Source organism: Littorina saxatilis, linkage group LG16 (assembly GCF_037325665.1).
Source record: "Littorina saxatilis isolate snail1 linkage group LG16, US_GU_Lsax_2.0, whole genome shotgun sequence".
In the NCBI taxonomy this organism is placed as follows: domain Eukaryota; kingdom Metazoa; phylum Mollusca; class Gastropoda; order Littorinimorpha; family Littorinidae; genus Littorina; species Littorina saxatilis.
In genome coordinates this window covers 42,702,604-42,730,216 of record NC_090260.1, presented here as the reverse complement: position 1 = coordinate 42,730,216, position 27,613 = coordinate 42,702,604, and the positions used below count along the sequence as shown (strand labels likewise).

General features: G+C 42.6%; 1 protein-coding gene across 3 annotated transcripts in view; it reads right to left on the bottom strand.

Moving 5' to 3' along the window:
• The window catches only part of LOC138949654 (uncharacterized), a 31,917-nt gene extending 26,649 nt beyond the window's left edge, over window positions 1-5,268 (bottom strand). For 2 of the 3 annotated variants that reach the window (XM_070321446.1, XM_070321448.1), the window contains exons 1-3: window positions 5,171-5,268; window positions 4,280-4,335; window positions 1,331-1,495 (exon numbers count right to left, since the gene is read on the bottom strand). In XM_070321446.1, the coding sequence (XP_070177547.1) occupies window positions 1,331-1,495; window positions 4,280-4,284 (170 nt within the window). In that variant the 5' untranslated portion in view covers window positions 4,285-4,335; window positions 5,171-5,268. The remainder of the gene's footprint in view (window positions 1-1,330; window positions 1,496-4,279; window positions 4,336-5,170) is intronic. The other variant, XM_070321447.1, reaches the window with a different exon arrangement.
• Window positions 5,269-27,613: the final 22,345 nt, after the last annotated feature.

The following is a 27,613-nucleotide window of genomic DNA, read 5'->3' as shown; positions in this document are numbered from 1 at the left end:
TGTGTACACCCTCGAGAAACCTCGATCATTTTCTGAAAATGCACGTTGATAAGTACCGTTTTATGATAAAGTTATACTCTCCATTCATTTATATACACAAACTAATGTTTCATTTATCATTTGTAGAGCTAAATATGTCAGTTGGGATCATGTTAAGAATCGCAGTGTTTTTCGCAAAATCGTACTTGACAACCCCCAGTAAAAAAATTCTAAAAAAAAAGTTAATACGTCAACCTCTTTTTTTCTTTGCACAGATGTGTCCATATTGCTTAGAGGAACCTGTGCACAAAATGTGTAATGTTTCTTTCACGCGATTTGAACACACAAGTAACCCCTTAAGAATCGCAGTGTTTTTCGCAAAATCGTACTTGACAACCCCCGGTAAAAAAATTCTAAAAAAAAAATGAATACGTCGACCCCCTTTTTTCTTTGCACAGATGTGTCCATATTGCTTAGAGGAACCTGTGCACAAAATGTGTAATGTTTCTTTCACGCGAATTTTTTTTAAATACGTTTTTACTACTAAAGGAGTGATAATTTTATGTGTACGCCCTCGATAAACCTCGATCATTTTCTGAAAATGCACGTTGATAAGTACCGTTTTATGATAAAGTTATACTCTCCATTCATTTATATACACAAACTAATGTCTCATTTATTATTTGTAGAGCTAAATATGTCAGTTGGGATCATGTTAAAAATCGCAGTGTTTTTCGCAAAATCGTACTTGACAACCCCCAGTAAAAAAATTCTAAAAAAAAAGTTAATACGTCGACCCCCTTTTTTCTTTGCACAGATGTGTCCATATTGCTTAAAGGAACCTGTGCACAAAATGTGTAATGTTTCTTTCACGCGATTTGAACACACAAGTAACCCCTTAAGGGATCCTAAAGTGTGCCTGCTGACTGCAGTTTTTGGCCACACAACGTGTCATTTTCACTTTTGTCGAGTCGCCACCCAACGCTCAAGCACTGTCAGAGATCGTGCAAGGCATCCAACATGGTGGCGGATGACCAATTCCAGAGAGTTACGACCCGTGATTCTCATACCGCGCGCGCCGAGTAGAAATGCTGTTGTTAACTTGAGTTTCTGCAATGGGCCTATACAACACTTCTGGTTGCACTATCTAGTTTCAAAGTGTTATAAACGCTGCAGATGCAGCAACTGTGGTATGTACCGGGCCAGCAAAATGTCTTTGATGCAGTGATTGTTTTGAAGTTATTCCCCCAACTGGCGAGTTTAAATTTAGAGATTTGGCCATCCCTGTAACAGTATAGACATGTGATCGAGAAAAAGAAGAATCTGTTTTCTTGAGGAAATAATGACTCACATGTGTACAAGAAACTTGCAGATGTCAGCGTCCTGTGCGAGGCATTCCATGGTGCCAACACTGCTCCTCTGTTGGTGTGTTTTCTCGTCCAGAAAAATAGCCTCCGTTTTACCGTCACTCATATCGGTTTCAGCAGCTGATGTGGCTTCCATAGTCTTGGTCATTCTGGGTTAAAAAAAAGTATACCAAGTGAAAATGAATTATAAGGTACAGTTAATTCTTCTTAGAGGGAGGAAAAGAGAGAGAGAGAGAGAGAGAGAGAGAGAGAGAGAGAGAGAGAGAGAGAGAGAGAGAGAGAGAGAGAGAGAGAATGACAATTCTTTATTTAACGAGGGTAATAGATTAAAGAATGGCTCGGGAGCCGGCGAGCCGGTTCCGGAGCCCCCAGACTCAAGCACTGGCAGGACACCAGTACTTCACAAAACAATCACTGCTAGTTTCCCCTAACCTGGCAGGTATCTCTCCTTAGCTGAGTTGTAATTATAGCTGTGCTGTGGTTTGTGATGTCGTTGGTTCGAGCCTTGCCATGTAACTATTTTAATTTTATTTGTTTTAACTTTTTAACTTTTTTTTTTCTTCTCAAAGGGCAGCTGTCGGGTTGTGGCTCTCAAAATCTGTTCCTTAGAATGAGTTATCATGTAACTGAAACTATACTTAAAAGTTACTTGGTGATTTTGACAGCTTGACAACACAAGTCCGAAGACTTTAGACATGCTACAATGTCTTTAATCGAAGAAAGTTTGCATTCTTGGTCGAGTCAATGCAGCCCGCTCGAAAATTACTTCCCTTGGACGCGTGACGTCAGCCGCGGAATCGGCCGGGTTGAACGGTGCTCTCTTTATGCCGTGTAATGGGCGCAATCGGGTTGTCTAGTCAAGCCCTCAAGCATACTTCACGGGTAGGTGAAGAGAAACTTAGGATGGGGTGACTTCTCCCAGGCCAAAATTTCGCAGTAAAAAACGGAGTTCATAGCATGTCTTCTGTCCCCCTCCTGCTTTTGTTCCACTTGAACTCTGTTTTTGTTCAACTTATTGGCAGATATTGTCACGCGTCGAGGAACACAAACACACACACACAAACACACTCGTATACACACAGACACACACAGACACGTGTTCAGTATCACACATATTCACACACACACACACACACATACGTGTTATCACACACACACACACACACACACACACACACACACACACACACACACACACACACACACGATAACCATCACAAACACAGTTTGACAAATTCATCTTTGATTTTTTGCGGCCGAACCCCCCTCCCCCATTTTCCACACTAGATCCACTGTTTCATCTTTGTCTCTGTCTCTCTTCCCTTTATCTTATCTCGTCTATCTACTTGAGTGAGTAACTGAAGATGTATTATCACCATCTCTTTCCTAGATTTTCCCACCGACTGAGTTTGCTTTTGTCTTGAATTCAGTACCTCACACGTACACGGTAATTGGTGTGACACCTCAAGCGGACCTTCTGCTGACAAGGGACACGAGGGTCTGTGGTTGAGCAACTTTATGGTTTAACCGGGAGGACTGGAGGAGTAGCAACAGCATGTGAACCACTTTAGAAATGACTTGTAAAGGTTGCAGTCGGTCAGATCAAAGAAGAGAAAATGTGAACATGGGTCTTGAGAAGATATTACCATCCTAATACTTTACTTTGTGCAAGAATCAATCACGCGTACAGCATTACAGATGTCCAGCTGTAGTCTACATTGTACTGTAAACTTCACAGCGGCCTTATCGGCTTCCTCGAGTGACGTCACACCAAGGCCAACGCTGCGGCGTCTTTCTTGTGCTGACAGAGTTGTCGGTCGCGGATTTTGAGTCGTTTCGGCCTGCCAACTGCTTCGTTTTTTTGCGGATTGTGAGAACTAGCAGAAAGTTTCATGCATTTTAATGGTTTCAAACTAAGGATGAAAGTGTCTTCTTCTGGACCAAATCAACAGTCTTTAGTTGAATCAACTCGGAAAACTCTTAAACGCGTTTTTGCACGCGACTCCGCGCATTTTTGAGACCAGGCAACCCGACAGCTGCCCTTTAACTCTCCTATCTTTTATTTTGCTCTATTCTCCTTTATTCCAAATACATCAAGTCCTTGCCTTAAAGAGGGACAAACTAAAAAACAAAACAAAAACCGTAAGAACACATTAATTATACATGTATCATATGTACATATGTGACCCTCCACCACGGAATGAGTCGCATGTCACATTTGCATGATTTTCATATTTTTACATTTTCCTAAAGAGTATTTTATGCTCTATCCAGTGGTGAAACCCGTTTTAGAAAAGAGCAAACACTTTTCGAGTTATACGCCTGTGACTAAGGTGACCCTCACACTGTTACCACAGTCCCCCCGGACTTATATTATTAAGCTTAGCGCAGAACCGCGCGAGGTGACATGCGACTCATTCCGTGGTGGAGGGTCACATATGTAAAGAGAGAGGTGAGGTGGATATAGAGACAGAAACACTGACAGCCTTTAGACACAGACAGCCTTTAGACACGGTACTACTTGTGCAATAATTTAGCATGCTATCAGAGAGAAACTGGCGATAGCCGTGGAGCGATGATTATCAGAATGGGTGCATGTTACCATGTAGCATGAATCAGGCTTACTTTTCACAGGCATGTCCAATACTTCACTTTGAGTTTGAAAATAGATTTAGTTAGTCTAGATGGTGTTTTTAGGGGTTTTCAGAGGTTTTCGGAGACAAGTAGTACCCTTTAGACACAGACAGCCTTTTTAGACAGGCAAACAGACCGAAAGACAATTCTACAAACAACAGAGAACATTTATCAATATCAATGTAAGCCTGAACAGGTGGAAAAGCACACATAAGACCTTATAATGGTGGCAGCAAATAAGCTAATCGTGAACTTTGTTTACATAGAATTCCTAACACTCAGCATACAGTTTCACTGACCGCATGGATCGAGCCGTTTCTACCACTGTTTCCACTCGAGCAGGTCTGCAGAGTTCCTGAAGATAAAGGCCATAAGAAATCAGTAGTAATATATGTAAAATTAATCTATCACTCTTGCTCCATATTGTTCGTCCTGTTTGTATTGTTTCGTCGGGGCCCAGCACTGGGTGGTAGGCTAGCCCCACAGCCCAGCGCCTGAAACTGCATGGGCGCCAAGGCAGGGATTGGCTTGGGCGTCGGTCATCTGCCATGTTAAATTCGGAAAAGACCGACACACATGGGTCTCAATCCGTCAATTGACCTGATAGACATGCAGCAGAGTTAGTCAGCTCGTCTTATTTTGGCGAAAATCGTGATCGAAAGGACTCGCAGTAAGACTTAGCGAGCAGACGAAAGTTGGAGTATTTTGCCTGTGTGTGTGTAGGTCGGCTGATTCATAAATAAAATCCACAATAAAATGCTTCGCGTTGAAATAAAGGATGCACTTTTATGGGTTAGGGTTCGGGTCAACCGGAAAATACGTCATAATGACCAGCTAATCACAGCCTGGCTGCGTCCAGACTGCCGCTAGCTTCACGTCGCCAACCCCTGCCAGGGCAAATCGCGAAAAGCGATAGCTTGCCTACCAACCCACCCATGTTGTTATTTTCATAGGTACACTATCCCGTTTATCTTTCACTCTGGAAAAATTAGGCGCAACAACCAAATGAGGATAGTTGCCTTGTACTTGTAGGGATTTCCTCAGTATTTGAAGAAGAAAAAGGCCTATCGATTTTCTCATTTCTGGGATCAAACCTCAACTCACTCAATCAGCTGATGCAAAAAGTAACCAATACACAGCAAATAATAGCAATATCTAATAAATCGCAGCAATAACATAACGATACACACCTTATGAACGGTTTTGATCTAAAACAGCAAAGTAGTGGAACAGTCTTTGTGATTCATCGGTTGATGAACCAGACGAAAATAATTCAAGTAGTTGTTGGAGTTCGCTCCCTTGAAGTAAGCTCTTCGCCAGAAAATCTACTAAATTTGTAGTCTTTTTACCAAGATGTCTTGAAATACATAACCAGTGTAGTTGTAGTCGGTGTTGAGTCACATTTTTCACTTTCAAAAATGTCTGAGCCCCCCAAAAAGCATGTGCAATAAAAACATGTTCTATAAACAACAGAAATGAACACACACTCAGGCACTGGGTCTCTTCAGTATGTGTCAATACATTATTTGCTTTGTGTCTATTCCTTTCTCATTTGGCAGTTTTGTGCAAAACGACGTTAGGCTGTCGATATGATTGCAAGTTCAGGCATGGTGTTCGAAAAGCTTGTAAATCGAAAGATTGTTAAACTGTTTTGTTGAAGCTAGGTTGGTTTAAATTAGTATTTTGATATGCTTTAGTGTGTTAAATTCATACCTAGGAATTCGGTGGCATTCTTTACTTATTTTTGATACAAGCCAAGGAACATTATTTTGTCGTGAAATTAATTGACGGATTGAGCTCCAAACTTTAGAATAATTGATTAATTTGGTTGTTTGATCGATGAAAATGACGCCAGAAAGCTTACGTTTTCAACCAAGCGACATCATATACACGACAGAGAACTTTAAAGTCTTTATATATCCCTTGTCGGAATTCACGGATAATCATAATTCCGTCTTTGAGTTTGACGCATGCAAACGAAATGCATTTGTACACAAAGATACAGTTCATTCCGTGACATCAAAGGGGTCTAAAATGAATTGTTATACTTACAAGTGAAGGTTCTGCAAATTTGGAGGCTTAGATGTCTCTGAATTCTGAGCTTTGAATTTAACACTTAAGTGCAAGATTACCGCTAAATGCTATTGTGGGATGTTGACTTGTGTGTTTTGGAAAATATGATATGTAGCTCTAAGTGTTTCAAAGTGGTGTCGAAAACGCCGTAGTGTATACAGGACTCTGACCCCTGTATACTACTATACACTCCAAATGCGTATAGCCAGTGCAAAACAATGAAAAAATCTGATGCTCCACGGACTTTAATTATAATATAATGTAGATTTCATTCTCTGAGTGTACATCAAAGACCAGACAACCACATCAACATGCAGATTGTCATTCCGGCGACGCCATTCATTGTCGATTCATTGTACCCATATCAAAGTACGCTTGGGACATACACAAACAAAACACAAACAGTAACACAGAGAAAAACTGTTGCTCCACGGCAGTTTGGAACACACTTTGTGACCCAGAAATGGTTGTATACTATGTAAATGTACATTATTTGCCAACCCTCGACACTCCGAAAAAGAAATAGCGGAAGTCAATACATCATGATTATTGGTTTTTCACTGGCTACTTCCTAATGACTAGTTAGGGGGCATTTCATTGACAAAAGAGTTGTAACAGAGTTTTTCATTGTCGGAGTGTATACAGATCTAGCAATCCTGTAAACACTCGGAGTGCGTATAGCTTTTGCCTTGTTTCACCTGTTTATTGCTGATTTCTGCATACAATGATTACGTTGCATATAGTGATATATACTGAGGGGCGCGTGCCATGTTTGTAGTTTGTGAAAACAAAACACTTTTGAAAGACAAGACCACGACGTTTTTCCCTTGAACAATTGAAAATGGCTGTTCAGATGTTCCTGTGGCGGCTGTGCTATTTTGGTGGTTGTGATGTTGTGTGGGAAGAATTACCATAACGACCAGCTGACATAGATTTTTTTTTTGTACTGCAAGTGCAAGCAGGATAACCATTGCACCATTTGATCCTCGTTTTCTTCAAATACATGTACCACATTTTTTTTTCTACAGTAACGCCGTGAACAGTGGGGAACCATCAAGGCCTTCACTAGTGACCAGACAGGTACATGCAGAAGCTTCCCCTTGCAGCATGGAGGAAGGAAACACAGCAATTCTGTCTGACATCAAGATAGAGATTGATGTCGCAGAAGAGACACCGCAGTACTGGCACATGACGGAACCAGAGCCATACGGTAAGGTTAACCAAACCTCTCTAACACTAAAACAACAAATGCAACATCCTCAATATACAATGTGCCTTGCTGAAAAAATGATAGCTTGGGGAGAGGTGGCACGAAAAATTTCTACTGGATGTTTGCACCTTTTCTTGCAATATCTGTATGTATTATCAAGCAAAAACACATAAAAAGACTCATTTGTACAAATGTTTTGCCTGAGGATCTTTTTATGGGTAAAAACGCAAGATTTTTGACAAAAAAACATAAAACAGCCTATTCTGCTCGAGCGTGATATTTTAGACAGTTCAGGCATGAAAATTCTCCGTATTTTCCGTATTTTTGAAAAAAATAAACCGTTTTTTTTTTCTTTTCCGTATTTTTCCTTTTTTTTTCCTAGTCATAGTTATAGTAAGATAGTTTTGGGGCCATGTTTGAATCCAATTTTAAGGCTCAGATAGCCCCAGATTGCACCAAATTGCACCCTTGAAAAAAAATTTTCCGGGGGTGCATGCCCCCGGCCCCCCCCTAGAAGTCTTCGCGCCTGCGAAACTTGGCGCTACGCGCCTTCGAATTTTGTTTTCAGTATTTTTTTTTTTTCAGTTTTCATGCCTGACAGTTCTCAAACTAACAACCTCATATTTTTGTTATGAACTAACGAGTAGTATTTCTCAGTAGTTTTATCTCCCACAATTCCGAGAGGAATGGGTCACGTGAGATAGAACGCGGGAATACGTCACTGAACGAATGGTTTCCGTCCTGTGAAGACGTGGTGCACTGTCTCTCTTGCTTTGCTTTCATTTTCCTCTAACCTTTCTCTGTACAAGTTTTAGTTGTAGGTTAGTTGATGTGTATTGACTATTTTGATTGTTTATCATTGTGTCAACTTGCAAGGTAAGGAAACAGTTTGGAGTTTTCGGTGTTTGATGGTTTTTTGAACCGGGAACTTGTTGTTTCGCGTATGAATTTTATTCGTCGAAGCTAACACATGGAAATGTTAGGCGTCAGTCGGCGCGCTCATTGTTTTTGCAGGTGTGACCTACTATATTTGGGTCAGTTGGGATCGTTACTTGTTTTTGCACGTGTGACCTAAGGTCAGTCGGAGTTGTGACTTGTTTTGGTAGGATGACATATTATTTTGGCTACGGAAATGAAGTACACGTTTGCTGACACAGTCAGTCACGATTTGCTGACATAGTCAGTCACGATTTGCTGAAGCAGCCTCTTTGTTTTTTCAGCAGCTGTCTCGATTACAGCAATTACTATCGCCTGAGGCGAACTATGGGCCACAGAAGGTCCTCTGGGCTAAGGCTGGGCACTAGTCCATTGAAGATTTGAAAATCTTTGCAGTGGATTTTAAATTGTTTTCATACTGTACCGGGTGCGCTTGCTCGTCCGCAGGAATCAATATAACTTTTTCGTGTGGTTTTTGTTCGGAATATGGCGGACTCGGGAGGTGGTGAATGTGCTGCTGGCGGGAAGAAAACCGGCAAGAAACCGGCGAAACCGGCGAATGCACAACCTTCTGAAGTGATACCGTCAGAAAAGACGGGAGTTGATAAGTCTCTTTCAATAGAGAAGAGCTCGTCTGGCCCACGTGATTGTGAAGTTACTCTGAAAATGGACAAAATTTTGGAGACAATGACTGCCTTGTCTGGCAGACTATCTGATTTGGAGAAAGTTGGTAAGCTTAATGCGACGCCTGTTGCTTCAACATCGCGTGGAACCGAGTCGCATGGAACCGAAAGCAGTTCGGCGCAAGAGTCGCAAGCGGATGGAGAAGACGGTGCTTCGGTTAGATTTGCTCATGAGCAGTTCGAAAATGAGTTTGATTCGGCTGAAGACACGGATGTTGCTTCGGACAATGATTTTGACGCAGGCATAGTAGTGGATACAGTTGGCGAGGGGATTCATCCATCTCTGGCAGATCGTTTTGAGGAAGGACTTCTTCTTCCATCAGATCGGGCACGTGTGCGAGACACTCTTCAGAACTATCCGCGGCCCAAAAATGTCACGTCGCTTCGAACGCCGACTCTCAATCGTGAATTAGATGGCAAACTGTTAGACAAGTTCGCAAAGAAAAGAGACTCGAACCTGTCCTTTGTTCAGGAACAAGTAGGTTGTACGCTGAAAATTATCGCTCAGCTTATGTCCGACCTCAAAGAAAAACCAGCAAGTCGGAAGTTGAGTGAGCGTGACAGCTTTAGCAAACTGGCCGATGCGGCTCGACTTCTTATGGCTTCACACAAGGACCTGTCACAAGTGCGGCGCGAAGCACTCAGGCCGACACTTAGCCAAGACTGCAGGGCCTTATGCAATGCGCAGCTAAATTTCAAACTGACGTCTAACGAGTTTTTGTTTGGGGAGGATCTAGCGAAAAGGGTCGACGATGCAGTGAAGAACAGGAAATTATCATCCACACTGTCACAGCCCCTTTCAAAAAACGCCACCAGAGGTCGTCAGTTCTTCCAAGGGCGACCTCGACAACAGTTTCAGCAGAGACAACAGTACCAGCAGAGAAGAGGTGTCTCCAACCGACAGACAGGACACAAATTCTCTCCCAAGTTCCACTCCCAACAGAGCGGGATTCCCTCCAAGAAAACAAAACGGGATTAGAATCTGATATTTGTGCACCAGCGGTTTCTATTTTTAGGGAACAGGTCAGTTCAAAATTTGTGAATACTCCTGAGAACTTTCATAGTGGAAAAGTTGCTGATCATTTGAATAGTTGGAGACAGTTAACCTCTGATAGATGGATCCTTCAGCAAGTGGCAGGAATTGAAATTGAATTTATGATCACTGGTGAACACATTCCAGACAGGAAAGAAATTAGATTTTCTTCTTCCGAGGATGAGCTAGTGGCTAATGAGGTAGCGAAGTTAGTGGAGAAACAGATTGTTCAAGAGGTGGATCAACGGCCAGATCAACTTTTATCCAGTATTTTCTTGCGTCAGAAAAAAGATGGTAGTCAAAGGGTGATTTTAAACCTAAAAAATTTGAATCAGACAATTGAAAAGATTCACTTCAAGATGGATACATTAAAAAACGCAGTGTCATTAATGAAAAAAGATTGCTTTTTTGCCTCAGTTGATCTAAAAGATGCATATTTCTCCATACGCATCGCTCACAAGTTCAGAAAATATTTCAGATTTCAGTTTCATGGCAAAACTTTTGAGTTCCTGGCTCTTCCACAGGGATATCGTGATTCTTCCCGCATTTTCACGAAACTACTAAAGCCTGTATTGGCCCACTTACGTTTATCTGGCCATACCCTTCTGATATACATTGATGATACCCTTTTGCAAGGAGACACTTTTGAAGAATGCCAGGCAGCAGTGTTAGATACATGTGCTTTGTTGGATCGTTTGGGCTTTACTGTGCATCCTGTGAAGTCAGTATTTACACCTACTCAATGCATTGAGTTTTTAGGGTTTCAGCTTGATTCTCAGAATATGTTAGTTTCTCTGACCCCCCCGGACAGTTGATAAAGTTCGTACTAAGTGCGCTGATTTGGCTGGAAGAAAGAAATGTACAATTAGGCAGTTGGCTGAAGTTATCGGATATTTAGTGGCTGCCCAACCGGGTGTTTGGGTTGCACCTCTCTTTTTTAAACGATTAGAGATCGCAAAAAATGAAGCCCTTGCTGTTAGGAAAGGTGACTTTGATGCAGAACTTGTGGTTTCAGAACAAGTTCGTTCAGACCTTCTCTGGTGGATTGATAATGTAAAGAAATATCCTTCCCCTGTTAGCAGAGGCATACCTACTGTAATAGTAAAATCAGATGCTTCAAAAATAGGGTGGGGGGCGGAGTGTCAGGGTAGCACCACAGGTGGAATGTGGACCAAGGAAGAAGCTTTTGAACATATTAACTGTTTGGAACTTAAAGCAGCTTATTTTGCCTTGAAATCCCTTTGCAGGGGATTATGTCACTCTTACATTCAGTTACTTACAGACAATAGCACCACTGTTGCTTGTATTAATAACATGGGCAGCACAAAAGTTTTGTGCAACGACATTGCCAGAGACATTTGGTTGTGGTGCTTATCACATAGTAATTGTGTAACAGCAACACACTTACCGGGTTGCCTAAATATAGAGGCAGATGCAGAATCCCGTGTAGATAGACACAACATTGAATGGCATTTGGACACACAAGTGTTTGCAGAAGTCATCAATCGGTTTGGTCTCTGTGATGTAGACTTATTTGCTTCTCGTGTTAACGCACAGTTAAGAAAGTATGTTTCATGGAAACCTGACCCAGATGCATTTGCCATTGATGCATTTTCCTTAGACTGGTCATTGTTCAAGGCGTTCTGTTTTCCGCCTTTCAGTCTCATTCCAAGAGTGCTCCAAAGGATAGAAGTCTTAGAGGCGGAGTGTGTGCTGGTGGTGCCATTATGGACAACGCAAGTGTGGTTCACGAAAACTGTTGCGTCTGCTAGTAGAACTGCCGGTCATGTTGCCCCGAAAAGAAAACTTACTCAGTCATCCACTGACAGGGGAGCACCATCCACTACTGAAGAAGATGAAACTAGTACGTAGCACGTTCCTTGTCCGGACCACAGAACTTATATTAGACAGAAGGGACAAGCGCCTCTTCGGTATGTTCCGGCAATTTCCGTAAGCGTTCGGGGCGCCATTTTGAAAGTGCTGAAGAAGCATGGCGAGTACCAGTACTGGCAGTTGGCTTACTGTAAACAAAACGCGGAGCGTGTTACTGTTGTGTTATGTGTGTGTGTGTGTGTGTGTGTGTGTATGTTTGTGGTGTGTGTGTGTGTGTGTGTGTGTGAGCCTGTGTGTGTGTGCGTGCGTGCATGAATGAGTGCGGCGTGCGTACGGTGCCAATGTGTGTCAGGTGTGTGTGTGTCTGTTTGGACGGTAAGAAAGAGAGAGAGAGAGAGAGAGTGTGTGTGTGTGCATGAGTTTGTGTGTATGTTTGTGTGTGTATGTGTGTTTGTTTGTAAAGGTGTGTAGCCTACTGATGTCCGTCTGTCTATGTGCGTACACAGTGATGAGTCAGTGTGTATTTCAGTTGTGTGCACTGAGATTTGTGTGTGTGTGTGTGTGTGTGAGCCTGTGTGTGTGTGTGTGTGTGTGCGTGCATGCGTGCGTGAATGCGTGCATATGTAAATGTGTGTGTGTGTGTGTGTTTGTAAGAGAGAGAGAGAGAGGTGGGTTTGTGTATGTGCGTGAGCGTAAGTGTATGTCACTGTCACGGTGTGTGTGTATGTGTGTTTGTTTGTAAAGGTGTGTATGTCCGTCTGTCTATATGTGCGTATGGGTGTGTGTTTTGTGTGTATAAAGTTTGTGTGAGAGAGTGAGTGAGTGAGTGCGTGTGTTTGAGTGTGTGTCAGTGTGCGTGTGTGACTCAAGTGTACTGTTGGGGTGTGTGTGTCTGTGTGTGTGCCTGTGTGTGTGCCGTGTGTGTGTGTGTGTGTGTGTGTGTGTTTGAGAGAGAGAGAGAGATGATTGAGAGAGAGAGAGAGAGAGAGAGAGTGTGGTTATTTATGTGTGAGTGCGTGCATGCATTCGTGCGTGTGTGTGTTTGTGTATGTGTGTTTCTGTGTAAGAGAGAGAGAGAGAGTGAGAGAGACAAGACAAGACAAGACAAAATCTTTATTATCGAGGGTAATAGATAAGCAAGAATATTGCTTTTTTACATCCAGCCCTCGCCCTAATATGGTCAACAAGAACAGAAAACAATATAATCAAAGAATTATTATTATTCTCTTTATTTATTTATTTATTTATATAGCGCCTTATCCGAAGTTCAAAGCGCTTTATGCCGTGTGAGATGGAATTTTTTACACAATATATCACGCATTCACATCGACCAGCAAACCTCAAGCCTGTTAGGCGAATGTTCACCTTTCGCGGCCTTTATTCCAAGTCACACGGGTATTTGATGGACATTTTTATCTATGCCTATACAATTTTGCCAGGAAAGACCCTTTTGTCAATCGTGGGATCTTTAACGTGCACACCCCAATATAGTGTACACGAAGGGACCTCGGTTTTTCGTCTCATCCGAAAGACTAGCACTTGAACCCACCATCTAGGTTAGGAAAGGGGGGAGAAAATAGCGGCCCGACCCAGGGTCGAACACGCAACCTCTCGATTCCGAGCGCAAGTGCGTTACCACTCGGCCACCCAGTCCTTATCACATCAAACTTAATACATTATAACTGTATATACAGATAAACATTTTAAAAATAAATTGTCTTTCTGCATTTTAAGTACAATTTCCAAGTGTCAATTTTTAACATAACTTAATTTAGATCTGCATATTATTATAATTTTGTTTAACATGCACATACATTTTAAATGAATTGATGAACCATTCAGCGCATGTTTAGTTGCATTATGTGCATGCGACATATAATTTTTTTTGAAGCTGTCTGTGTTTGTTTTATGCTTAAGAAAAATAGGCAGTGAGTTCCATAGGACCGCACCTGAATAAAGAAGGCTTGATTTGAAAAGGTCTATACGTGGAGTCGGTGTTATGATTTTTAGTCTGTTATAGTTCAAAATAAAATTATCACGTAATGTCTCCGGTGCATATCCTGACATCACTTTATGCATCATAACACCTTTATCAGACATTAATCTAGAGAGAGAGAGAGAGAGAGAGAGAGAGAGAGAGAGAGAGAGAGAGAGAGAGAGAGAGAGAGAGAGAGAGAGAGAGAGAGAGAGAGAGAGAGAGAGAGAGAGAGAGAGAGAGAGAGACAGACAGACAGAGAGAGAGAGACAGAGAGAGAGAGAGAGAATGTGTATGTGCGTGTGCGTGAGTTTGTGTGTAGGGCCTACATGATGTTTGTGTGTGAATGAGTGCGGTGAGCCAGTGTGTGTGTGTGTGTGCCGGTGTGACTTGGGCGTGTGTGTGTGTGTGTGTGTGTGTGTGTGTGTGTGTGTGTGTGTGTGTGTGTTTGAGACTGAGAGAGATACACGACAGAGAGAGAGAGAGAGAGAGAGAGAGAGAGAGAGAGAGAGAGAGAGAGAGAGAGAGAGAGAGAGAGAGAGAGAGAGAGAGAGAGAGACGGAGAATGTTGTTATTTATGTGTGTGTGCGTGCATGCATTCGTGCGTGTGTGTATTTGTGTGTCAGTGTGTGTTTCTGTGTCTAAGAGAGAGAGAGAGAGAGACTGAGAGAGAGAGAGAGAGAGAGAGCCAGAAAGAGAATGTGTAGGCCCTATGTGCGTGTGCGTGAGTCAGTTTGTGTGTAGGGCCTATGTTTGTGTGTGAATGAGAGAGAGTGTGTGTGGGTGGGTGGGGGGTGTATGTGTGTGAATGTGTGTGTGAGAGAGAGAGAGAGAGACTGAGAGAGAGAGAGCCGGAGAGAGACTGAGAGCGGATTTGTCCTTCGCTGGGGGTATGCAGTGCCTTCAGTTGGCATTGCACTTCTACTTAATTTTTATGTTGTTGTTTACAGCAGGCAAACACTTTGAAGTGCCGAACATGTGTTGCAATTTCACAGTAAAAATGACGGTGTAAAACGCAATCAGTCTCGTCGGTACGACTTCTGTCTTATGTGTGGTGCATGTTCAGTGAATGTCTAAAAGCACCGTCTTTGAAATAATCGTCGTTGTTGACAAGGACGTTAAACCTCAAAAGTTATACATCAGCAAATCCTTACTACCGGTAAATTAGTAAGTAAATGGACCTGTTTTTATTCACACAGTACGTAAACGTCAGGTCATAAACGTAAACAGAGACAAGGCACACCGTGAGACCAAACTGCGCACTGTGTGTGTGTGTCGCTCGCCGCGATCGCTTGTCAGTCTCAGCATTAACAAGATGGCGGCCGGCCGAGCCAACCAGAACGCGTTTTTCGACCTCGCTAAGAGGGCTTGTCCCTTCTGTCTAATATAAGTTCTGTGGTCCGGACAGCCCTCCAGAAACAGGGAATTCAGGATGAAGCAACAGACATTATCATGTCAGCCTGGAGAGAGGGTACGAAGCGTAACTACGAGTCATATTTCAAACGCTGGCTTCAGCATTGCCTTGAACGGGATAGAGATCCCTTTTGTGCCTCTCCACATGAGTTGATAAGGTTTTTAACGAAACTGTTTCAAGAAGGCAAAGGATACAGCAGTTTGAACATGGCACGAAGCGCTGTTTCCGCATTGTCCCTTCAGGATAATTGTTCAGTGGGTTGTCATCCACTGGTGAAGAAGTTTTTGAAAGGAGCTTTCAACAGACGGCCAGCTTTGCCCCGTACTTGTGTGACCTGGGACGCTAATCTAGTGCTAAACTTTTTAAAAGAATGGTCACCGGCAAAATTTTTATCGCTGGCGCAATTGACGCTTAAAACTGTGCTGTTGTGCTTGTTGGTCTCTAGTCAAAGGGGACAGGCGATTTGGTTGATGGACTTGCGTAACATGAGTTGGACAAAGGAAGATGTACGATGTAGGTTTGGGGATTTGCTCAAAATTTCTGGCCCAAACAAACATCAGAATGAAGTGGTATTTTGTGCTTTTCCGTCTCATTTGGCAATTTGTGTTGTACATTATTTGAAACAATATGTCAAAAGAACTCGTGCATTTAGAGGAACGGAAACGAGACTCTTTATCAGTTGGACAGCCCCTCACAAAGCGGTGTCGAGAGATACTATCCGTCGATGGACAAAGATTGGACTACAAAAAGCGGGTATTGACATGACAATATTTACGCCGCATTCAACTCGTTCCGCTGCATCTAGTAAAGCTGCAAGTAAAATTCCTCTGGCAACCATTCTGAAAACTGTTGGGTGGCGTCGGGCTAACACCTTCACAACTTTTTACAAGAAACCAGTGGACAGTGGGAGGAGTTTTGGACAGGCTGTTCTGTCATGAAGAATTGGGGTAGGTTTATATGTATTTCAATTCATCGACAGTGCTAGGGTGTAAATGTTGCAGACTTTAAAGTCTCACGTGACCCATTCCTCTCGGAATTGTGGGAGATAAAATTACATAATTATGACGAGCTTACCCGAGTAAGTGAAGTCTCATTGTGGTTTTATCGACCACAATGTAGAGAGGAAAGGGATTACGTGCCTCGCCCTAAGTTGTCTTCAGAGTTATACTGATAACCGTTTTCCCTCCCTATCCCTTTCCTCTCTCTTTCTCTTTTTTCTGCACCATTTACACGTCGTTAAACAGTGACGTATTCCCGCGTTCTATCTCACGTAATCCCTTTCCTCTCTACATTGTGGTCGATAAAACCACAATTAGACTTCACTTACTCAGGTAAGCTCGTCATAATTATGTAATTACAGAGCATTTTTATGAATATCAGCCTTAGTTCCCAGTAAAAAAAATAAAATTGGGCGATATTATATTTTTGCATGAAAATGCTATGTCAGGCTTTCATTCCAATTCATAAAAATAAAAAATAAGGTTCTTTTTAAAAGGCACTTCTGTAACTACGGGGCGAATTCATTTACAATGATTGGGGGAAAAAAATTAGAAGTCTACCACACATAGATTGGAAGTGAAGACAATCGCCGTGTGGTTACCGTCCTTGAAAATCACATTCTGAGAAAATTGCATTTGAAAGTTTGTGAAGTGATTTGCTGCGCACAGTGAAGACAGATTGACAAACCAAGAGTTTGTGTGCATTCAGGTACTTTTCACTGACATTTTCCCATACTCCAAGTACTCTTCACAATCCCCTATCAGTCTAAAGTTGCACATATGGACAGCAGACTGATGCTACACTCAATGAAACATCAAGTGCAGTGATTATGATCAGCTGGAAACAAGGCGTTTGGAATTTTACTTGCAACTCTTGATGTTCTCAGTTTTATCGCAGGAGCAGACAGATATGGTTTCTGCTAATTCTTGTTTCCATCACACAAAAACTGGCCGAGTTTTGATCGGAAATTGCTTCGAAGTAAGCATTATTTTTTTCCAAAACTCATGCAGCTTTAGGTAGGACGTCAGTCGGGCTTCTGCCAAAATAAACTCCAGACATAATGCTTCCCTGACAATTTCAAGGGATTCAATGATCTAGAGGGAGAAAAAATATCAACTTCTTATTGGTGAAATAGAGTCGGGATGAAATCCAACAGATTTTAGCCCAAAATTTGATTCCTTCAAAAATGCACCTAGTTGTTGCGTTCCTTGAATGAGAAAAGTTGGATTTTGCAACGAAGCAAATATCTAAGTCAAAATATCATTGTTTCACCAAGAATGAGATACATGAGTGGAAGATGGGTCCGAAGTTCGATTAGCAGTACTTTAGGGTGTAACTGGGACGATCAAGGTAGAGTTTATGTGAGATAACCAAGGCCTGACGTCCTACCTGTTATTCAGGCATCGCGGACTCAACATTCACACCGACCGCTAGCTTATTTTTCTTCGCTGCTCGATCTGCCGCAAGTTGTAACTTCCTCTGCCTCTTGCATGATGGAAAACCCGCCGAATTTATCTTTTAGAGGCCGAGTTGAGAGAAACATCGAGAGACGTCGAACCGATTCGAAATAACGTCCTCGTGTTTATGCGGATGTGGTGCGCACGCATGCGCAGAACGACTTTCCGGCTGAAAGTTAGTGGTAATGACCAATCAGCGAATATATTTTCAAAGGTAAAGGTCACTTTCCAAATATGGAACATTTTGCAAGTGAAAGTAGCCTTCGCCAGCTCTGTGTTGTGGCCGTTGAGGGGTACAAACGGACTTTATTTTCATGACTGTGACATCGTCAAAAAACGGGAATTCCCGCTGAGTACGGTGCATGCAATAAATTTGACAAACTCATTGGCATGTTGCTGCTGCTCTGCCATGAAAAAAATCGATTTTTGTTACAAGTTTGCAGATTTTTAGCATTGACTCACTTTGCAAATCATCACTTTATTGAAAAAAGAGGATGACATTGACAAAATAAACATCATGCAGTTATTCTAGCGCATTTGATACGATAGACCACGAAATTCTGCTCCACAGGCTTCAGCACTCCTTTGGTGTTCAAGATCTGGCCCTTTCCTGGGTTCGTTCGTACCTTACTAACCGGACGCAGACCGTTTGTGTCAACGGCATCAAATCTCAACCTTCAGCTCTCCAATACGGTGTCCCGCAAGGGTCCGTACTTGGCCCCATACTTTTCGTTCTATATGCCTCCCCTGTGTCCGATGTTATCAGCCGCCATGCGTTGTCGCACGAGAATTTCGCTGATGATACACAGCTTCATCAGTCTGCCCCCCTTGCTGAAGTTGACGATCTGGTATCTCGGACACAGGATTGCATTGCGTACCTCAGTGATTGGATGTCTTTAAACAAACTCCAGTTAAATAGTGACAAAACCGAAGTTATGCTGGCCTGTCCCAAGAAATTTCTCAATCACCCTTCTCTTCCTGCCTCTCTCACTGTCAACAAACTACCTATCTCTTTCTCTCCGTCTGTCCGCAGCCTTGGCGTCACTCTCGATCCAACTCTCTCTTTCCAAAAACACATCTCTAACATCTGCAAGTCCGCCTATCTAGAGCTGCGCAAGATTAATTCAGTCCGTCACTACCTCACCAGGTAGTCATTTTCCGCCTGAGAACAGGGCACAACAGAATGCAACAACACCTGCACAAAAAACTGCGAGCCGTGCCCTCCCCCATGTGTCCCTGTGGAGACGCAGAGCAGGATGCAGCCCACATCCTGCAGGACTGCAGAAATCTCCAGCCCCTGAGGAGAGAGATCTGGACCAGGCCGGTGCCCCTTCATGAGAAGCTGCATGGACCTGTGGAGGCTCTTCATAAGACCACCAACTTCATTACCAGAGCTGGACTCCAAGTTTAACATTGGCGAACGACAAGAAGAAGAAGAAGACTACCTCACCGCTGATGCAACCAAAACGTTAGTGTGTTCTTTAGTCCTCTCAAAGATAGATTATTGCAATTCTCTTCTGGCCGGTCTCCCTAAGTACCTTTTAGATAGACTTCAAAGGATCCAAAATAACGCTGCCCGCCTGGTCTTCAAATCTTCCAAGTATGAACACGCCACACCCCTTCTTCACTCTCTACACTGGCTGCCAATCACTAAAAGGATCGAATACAAACTCTCCTCTCTTTCTTTTGCCGTCGTTTCTGGTTCTGCCCCAGAATACTTGTCAGAACTCCTCAATCTCTAGACCCCTTCTCGTCAGCTTCGCTCCGCCGCCGACACTCGACTCTTCCGACTCCCCACAGTGCACACAAAGACATGTGGCGAGAGGTCCTTCGCCTATCAAGCCCCTGTGACCTGGAATAGATTACCACTGCCTCTCAGACACACAGATTCTCTCACTACATTCAAGACAAATCTCAAAACACACCTCTTTCAGCGCAAGTGATTTCCCCCCCAGCATCTCCCCACCCACCCCATCCGGCCCCACCTCACCCCCTACCTAGTGCCTAAAATAACGTGTATATATATTTTCTGCGCTTTGTGTCAGCACTGTTTGTGTGTGTGTAAATAGTACCGTTGACACGTTTTTATATAGAAGCCTACTGTGGTTCTTGTGCTTAGGCTGTGTATTGGACGGTCATTGTATGCCTGCATTATTAGTTGTCAGTAATTATTACATGTGCTGATTGTTCTCTTTGCCTGCGCGCGTATAGTATGTTGGTTATGTTTGGTCATAGTATGTTTGTTTATGTTTGGTCGTTATCTTGCCTGTGCGTGTATTGTATGTTTGGTCGCTTTCTTTGCCTGTGCATGTATAGTTTGTTGGTTATGTTAGGTCGGTTTCTTTGCCTGTGCGTGTATAGTATGCTTGGTCGATGTATGTATTGTAAAGCGCTAAGAGTAGACATTTTTCTAGAATAGCGCTATAAAAGTTTGCATTATTATTATTATTATTATTCTAGGGTGTTCAAAGTACCTAAATATGCTAAAAACCCAAATCACATCATGTGACCATTTTGGATTAAAATTCCGTGCCACCTCTGCCCTTAATTGTTAAAGTAACATCTTTTAGGTGTGTTACTGTTAGTGTTAACAAAATCTATGTGAAGATAATTTTGTTTTGTAGACAAAATAGTTTACGGTAAGTGAAGCTTTGTATACAGCAGTACATCGCTGAGAAAAAAAATGTTACTCCCTTCTCCAACAACTTTCTCCTGAGTTTATCAGACGTGCAGTGTTCAATAACTTGGTCTCTGATCTGAATGTCATTGTCGGTAAATTCACACCCTACAGTAGCCTCCCTGAGTCTAATGACGTATTTGCTTATTGACTCGTCCTTTCCCTGGTGTATTTGCCGGAATTTGTGACGTAGGAAGATCGGATTGGTTTTCGTTTTGAAGTGCTTGTTGAGAGCATCAACTGCTTTTTTGTACTCTTTAGCAGTACCGGCCTCGGGAAGTTGTTTGAAAATTGTTCTTACCTCCCTGCCTGCCATGTATAGTAGTAATGCACGGCGCTGTTGTTTTGTGGAATCTTCTGTCATGTCAAACAGTCCAATGGAGTCGGCGTAGGCTTCGAATTCTTCGATCCACGTGGTCCATTTCAGTCACACTTGTTAAGCATCTCCTGTCACATCAAAGGCATTTGGAGCCTGTACACCATGATTTACACTCGTCGCCATTGTAATATACGTGTTGTTGGTCGTCCACAGATTCACATACGTATATCAAAGACAAGACCGTTCGGTTTCATGTCTGCCGTTTATTCCGTCTCAGGGTACAACTGCCGCCTTGCCGCACTACATCAATCTCTGACGTCATCCAAGCGTCTTTATAGGCTAAACTATCAAATCATCTTATTAGACTAATCTAGTACAAAGGTTCAACTAGGCGGTGGGAACATATAATCAAGGTTGTGATCGCTACTTTTTAAAAAGTAGCCGCTACTTCTCCGCTACTTTAGTAAAATTTGTAGCCGCTACATTTTCGCTACTTTTTTGACTCACATGCGAAGCAAAAGTGAGTCTATGTACTCACCCGAGTCGTCCGTCCGGCCGTCCGGCCGTCCGGAAAACTTTAACGTTGGATATTTCTTGGACACTATTCAGTCTATTAGTACCAAATTTGGCAAGATGGTGTATGATGACAAGGCCCCAAAAAACATACATAGCATCTTGACCTTGCTTCAAGGTCAAGGTCGCAGGGGCCATAAATGTTGTCTAAAAAACAGCTATTTTTCACATTTTTCACATTTTCTCTGAAGTTTTTGAGATTGAATACCTCACCTATATATGATATATAGGGCAAAGTAAACCCCATCTTTTGATACCAGTTTGGTTTACCTTGCTTCAAGGTCAAGGTCACAGGGGCTCTTCAAAGTTGGATTGTATACATATTTTGAAGTGACCTTGACCCTGAACTATGGAAGACAACTGTTTCAAACTTAAAAATTATGTGGGGCACATGTTATGCTTTCATCATGAGACACATTTGGTCACATATGATCAAGGTCAAGGTCTCTTTGACCCTTATGAAATGTGACCAAAATAAGGTAGTGAACCACTAAAAGTGACCATATCTCATGGTAGAAAGAGCCAATAAGCACCATTGTACTTCCTATGTCTTGAATTAACAGCTTTGTGTTGCATGACCTTGGATGACCTTGACCTTGGGTCAAGGTCACATGTATTTTGGTAGGAAAAATGTGTAAAGCAGTTCTTAGTGTATGATGTCATTGCTAGGTTTAGGTCAAGCATGTGAGTCGTATGGGCTTTGCCCTTCTTGTTACACAAAGTAGCCGCTACTTTTCCGCTGCTTTTCAAAACGTAGCCGCTACTTTTTCCGCTACTTTTAACTCCACACAAGCAGTAAACACAGAACAAGAAATCAAAGTCAGAATACATTTTATTTACAAAAATCTTCACTAAAAAACAAAAGTTAAAACGATCACGCAGAGCAGATTGTTTATCACATCTTTCACACCTTTCACACCTTTCCGCCATTGTATTTGATGAGGACTTTGGCCTCAAAATTACTGTCTGTTACTCTGCCCCTGTAAGGGGTCAGGATCAGTCCTGCGGCGCTGAACAGCCGTTCAACCGCAGCAGAGCTGGGCAGAGTTGTGTTACTCCGCAGGAAAAGGCTCTTCATCTTGGTGTTGGTGTGAAGAGAGTGCAGTGATGGCTGAACAGGCTCTCTGATGTACGTTTGCACAAGGGATGAGGGGGTGGCTTCTTCAAACACAAAAAAATCTTTTAAGTGTAGCAGGCTAAATTTGCTAAATTTACTCTGCATATATCATGATCAGTTACTATTCTTACCTGCAGTCTGTTGTTAGCTGTGCGCCGACACATTAGTGTTTGAGGTCCTCCACTTACGGTTGTGACAAACTTTTGGAAATGGTCACTCTCCAAAAGATGAAAGGGTAGGTTTTCGTTCAACAGCAACTCTAGTACTGCAGTGTCCAACTGCAAAATATAGATAGTCTTCAGGTTTCAGGTCTTGATATTAAAAAAATCCCTGGTGTGCAATCAGCTAAGTGCAATAGCACTTTAAATAAATAACCAAACCAGATGATAAACACTAAATGTAACAGTTAAACAATAACTTGCCTGTGTTTTGGTGATCTTGGGACAAACTCTCATGGATTTGACAATGGTGGGTTGCTTTTCTGGGCTCGGCTCTCTTTTCCTCTTTCTTGGTGCTGTTGCATCCTTCACCAATGGATGTTTTCTCTATAAAGAAGAAGGAGAGAAGGATGAGGAAATTTTACTGACAGGGCACCTTGTTGCAAGCATTCGAAATGAAATGACAGACGTAAAATACTAAAGTAAAATACTGAAAACGTAGACATACCTGCAAATGAACCTTCAAGTTGTAGGAAGAGGTTTTTCCACACGAGAACACTTTCGCAGGAGCGCAACCCAACAAGCATTTAAATAAAAACTTGTCTTCCTTCTCCTCGATGAAAGCAAAGCTTGCTAAAAAATTATCCAAAAAACTCGGTAATACACGTCCGGCTGCCATCGTTTGCTCTTGAGAATGAAGTGTGAACTGAGTGTGAATGACCGATCGATCATTGAGTAGGCCTATCGCGATTCAAAACAATGTAACTTCCGGTGTAACTTCCGGTGAGTATTCGCCGAAAACACTCGTTAGCAGCTCATAAATCTGTGACTACGCGATCAACACAAATGTCCCTAAAAGATTACACATGTAGCGGAATTTGTAGCGCAAAATCGCTATTCGCTACAAAAAAATAAGTAGCGCCGCTACTATTTCGCTACTTTTACAACTTTCAAAAAAAAAAGTAGTTTACCGCTATTCGCTACTTTTTTTTGTAGCGGCGCTACATTTTGCAGTGGAAAGTTCCGCTACATCACAACCCTGCATATAATATACTCTGAAGAGGACTTGACCCGCTTCTGCTTGCCACAGGCCGGGCGTAGGAAGGGGAATGTCCTGTCTAGTACCGACGACGTTTCTCAAAATTGATGAAACATCGTCTGCCTACAAAAAAGCTGTACGTAGAACATCATAGCATCCTCCTGAACTGAGGACTGCTAAAGTCAATGCCCGAGATCTAGTATAGTGCACTCTAGCAGGTGCTGAAGGAAGGGCTGACTGCCCCCCCCCCCCCCCCCTTGTTTGTAACCACTCATGGATTTGCCTAATGATGGTAAAAACCACCCAGATAAGGTCAGCTGTGATAAATTCCTTATCACCTCAAGTCTGGTTGAGACCCGAGTGAAACTGACCTTAAACTTCGTGAGTTACGTCTTCCGGACAACCAGAAAGAGGGTCAACCTCACTGACACTGTCTTGCTCCTGACTGACAGAAAGAGCGTCAACCTCACTGACACTGTCTTGCTCCTGACTGACAGAAAGAGCGTCAACCTCACTGACACTGTCTTGCTCCTGACTGACAGAAAGAGCGTCAACCTCACTGACACTGTCTTGCTCCTGACTGACAGAAAGAGCGTCAACCTCACTGACACTGTCTTGCTCCTGACTGACAGAAAGAGTGTCAACCTCACTGACACTGTCTTGCTCCTGACTGACAGAAAGAGCGTCAACCTCACTGACACTGTCTTGCTCCTGACTGACAGAAAGAGCGTCAACCTCACTGACACTGTCTTGCTCCTGACTGACAGAAAGAGCGTCAACCTCACTGACACTGTCTTGCTCCTGACTGACAGAAAGAGCGTCAACCTCACTGACACTGTCTTGCTCCTGACTGACAGAAAGAGTGAAAACCTCTTGCAATCAGCTAAACCAGGAAGACAGTCCTAACTCTAAAAAGAGAGCTGAGAAAGTTCTGAAGACAAAGGAACTGTCTTCAAAGGCAAACGAGTAGTGAAAAATGAACAAAAAACCTGTGCGTCTCATCTTTGGATCGAACAAAGCGAGTTCTGACTGACCGAGAGTAACACCCTCCGGGGAGTGAAGCGCTGAAAGGTTAGAGCTTGAGTAAGCCACAGCACCATAATCTTCATGAGGTAGACGCTAATTGTTCGTAATGAACCAGGGGCAAGAAGCCTTCTCCCTTGTTCACAGACACGAGGCATGACAAAATGTTGAAACGAATTCTGGCATTTTCTAGACTCCTCACATAGAAGAGTCAAAGGAAACCGAAAACAAAGGAAATAACTTCCAGTTTCGGCGAATGTGCGACCTCTCCTCAAAGATGGACCGAGATTCGCTAATCAGCAAACTCCCGCGCCCAAAATTGCTGCCAAGCTTGGTGACCGCGCTAAAAGGAGCAAAACTTAGAACCGCAGCTGTCTTAACACTATTGTGACTAGCACTGCCACGGCGTTAACGTCCTGCCTGCCCAAGCTTGCCACCAAGAAACTTCCAAAAAAACAGTAACTGTAAAGAAATCTGTCTAGCAAGCTTGAATTAAGTCCAATCACCACCAAATTTTGTGTACTAATTCAAAAATGGATGCCCAGTTCAGTCGTGCTATTTATAAGTTTGTCACGCGATTTGTTTTAGCAAAGGGGGTGAAAGGGGAATAATTTGTGTTTTTTAACGTTTTTTTGTGTGTGTTTTATTTTCCACTGCTTTTTTAAAAGTTATTTTTTAACAGAAAGTATTATAAATAATGTTATAACCAAAGAAGGTGTAAAACCTATGAATTAGCTGAAGTATTGTTAACATTGTACACAGAAATAAGGAGACAGTACAAAGAAAAAACCAAGCAAATCACGCATTCACTCACAGCATCCTGATTCAAATGAAACAAAACTGTGACACTCACCAAATGATGTCTAGGTAATCCATATTGAATATAAGTCACATTTTCACAACAAAGTACCAACTGTACAGCTATGAACCAGGGTTGTACCTTAACTTTTTTTGCTGAACCGGCCCCCCAAAATCCCAACCGGCCCCCAACCTGCCGGGATTTCTTACAACCGCCCCAGCGGCTCGTCGCGTGCTAACCACATACACAAAAGACGTACATTCATACTTATAATGCATACATGTGGATTTGCACTACTTATAACTACCACAAACACACACAAAACTTGATGACTAAAGTGCTATGTTTTAATATAATGATAATTAACCTTGTTTTTATAAAGAATTTAAAATAAAAGCCGCCACAAAGAAACAAGAAATCAAAACCACATTCACACCCTGTCACACAATCACACACTAAACCTCACTAAAAGTTACCCCCTTTATGTACCCCCTACCACACATTTTACAAAGTAATTTACTATGGAACTCTACTTACCACATAAACACACACTACAAAAGAGTAAATCAGCATTTTTTTTTAATTTAAATTATGTTTTTTGTTGTGTAAAACCAAGTATAAAAAGCTGACTACAAAAAACAATTCTAAGTTGCTTTCTTGTTTTTTTTCTTTTTCTTTATGTCTGTGTTATTAATATTACTGTTAGATCAAGCAGAAGTATAAAAGTTGCATACCAGCCAAATTTACCACAGCTTAAGTCATAAATAATCAAAAGCATTATATTTCATTTATATTTCCTAATGAAAACAAATAGATGTTCAGATTTCCTGATCCTAGAATTGTTCACAGGTGATCTTTATGCTTTTGATTCAGCAGAGTTGCATCCCTTGTCCTATTGTTGAAGGTCTGTCTTTTCTTAGTAGGTATTAATTTAGTTTTACTAAAGCCTGCTGGGACACAAGTAATGGGTTAGTGCATTTGTAAACAGGAATCGCTTGACAAGTGGCCCCCTTCATCCCCCCCTTCCTCGTCCTGATATGGCTCTGCGTAGTCGGCTGGACGTTAAGCAACAAATAAATAAACAAACAAACTGTCTTTTCTTCTTTATCACATATAGTGGATCGGGTTGGTCTTTTTTACTTCCTTAGTTGAAGGGAAATAATTGACAGCAGTAGTACTGTCACTACTTGTACTAAGTTGGTCAGCAAAGCTGGTGTTAACATATTTTGGAAAATGGTCTCAATGAGTATCCCTGCAGTCAATGACATAATTATACATTTCCCAGAAACTGGATCAGTGGTACATAGCAGGCACATCAAAGGAAAAATACAGAGGGCTAGGGGGAATATGTTTGCTCTGGATGGGCGGTCAGATCAAAGGCAGATGCATTGTAAAAGCTGGTTGGCCTTGAGACCTGGGTAAATGACCGGTACTTGCAATCTGAACACAGCTGCCTGTCGAGACACTGACCTTCTTACTCGGGGTCAATGACCGAGTTTTGAGAGGAAACTATTTTACAACATGTGAAAGTCTCTGAAGGATTGGTGAGCGCAGGATAAGATATAAGAGAGGGGGTGAAGTGAATAGCGCAAAGAGGGGGGACGAAGGGGGGGGGGGGGGGGGTAACTATTTTGACTGCTGATGCAATCGCCAGCGGCTCCTGGCACTGGAGGAGTGATGACATGGTCAAGTGAGGCGGAGGGGGGTAGCTGTCTAGCCAATGTGTCTGGCCTTGATTGGTGGTAGTCCTGAGTCCTTCTGAAAGTGGGGGAAGGGATGAGTGGGCAGTAGAGAAGTGACAGATTTTGAGATCGCCCGCAGAGATATTTGTTCGCCGGCCGTTCCGATTGACTACGTTGCCTAACAACTTTGTGCTTCAGCGAAATTTGAACTCGCCAGGCGGGCGATTTTGGAGGAATTTCGAACGCGCCCGACGCGATTTGAAGTCGCCGGGGGCGAGCGGGCGAGCGCCAAAACTCACCCCTGATGAACATTTCCAAAAGGATTAGGAGGCTCCAGCCATCCATTGTTATCAGTGCTGCCACGCCCCCTAGCACCAACACGATTCCGAGATACATGTTCGTCTAGCAGTATCACCCCCTACCACGTGTAGTTTGGCCGACCCATACTAGCAACAACAGGACTGTTTCTTCCTCAATATCACTGCTATTATCGCTTTCTTGAGGCGAAAACGACACGTCCGAATCATGAACTACAGGATCTTCAAGATCCAACATCCGGAGAATCTCCTCCCGTGACAAGGCTCGTCTTCGATTCATTATTTTTGTTCGAAAAAGTCCACGCAAATCTGCACT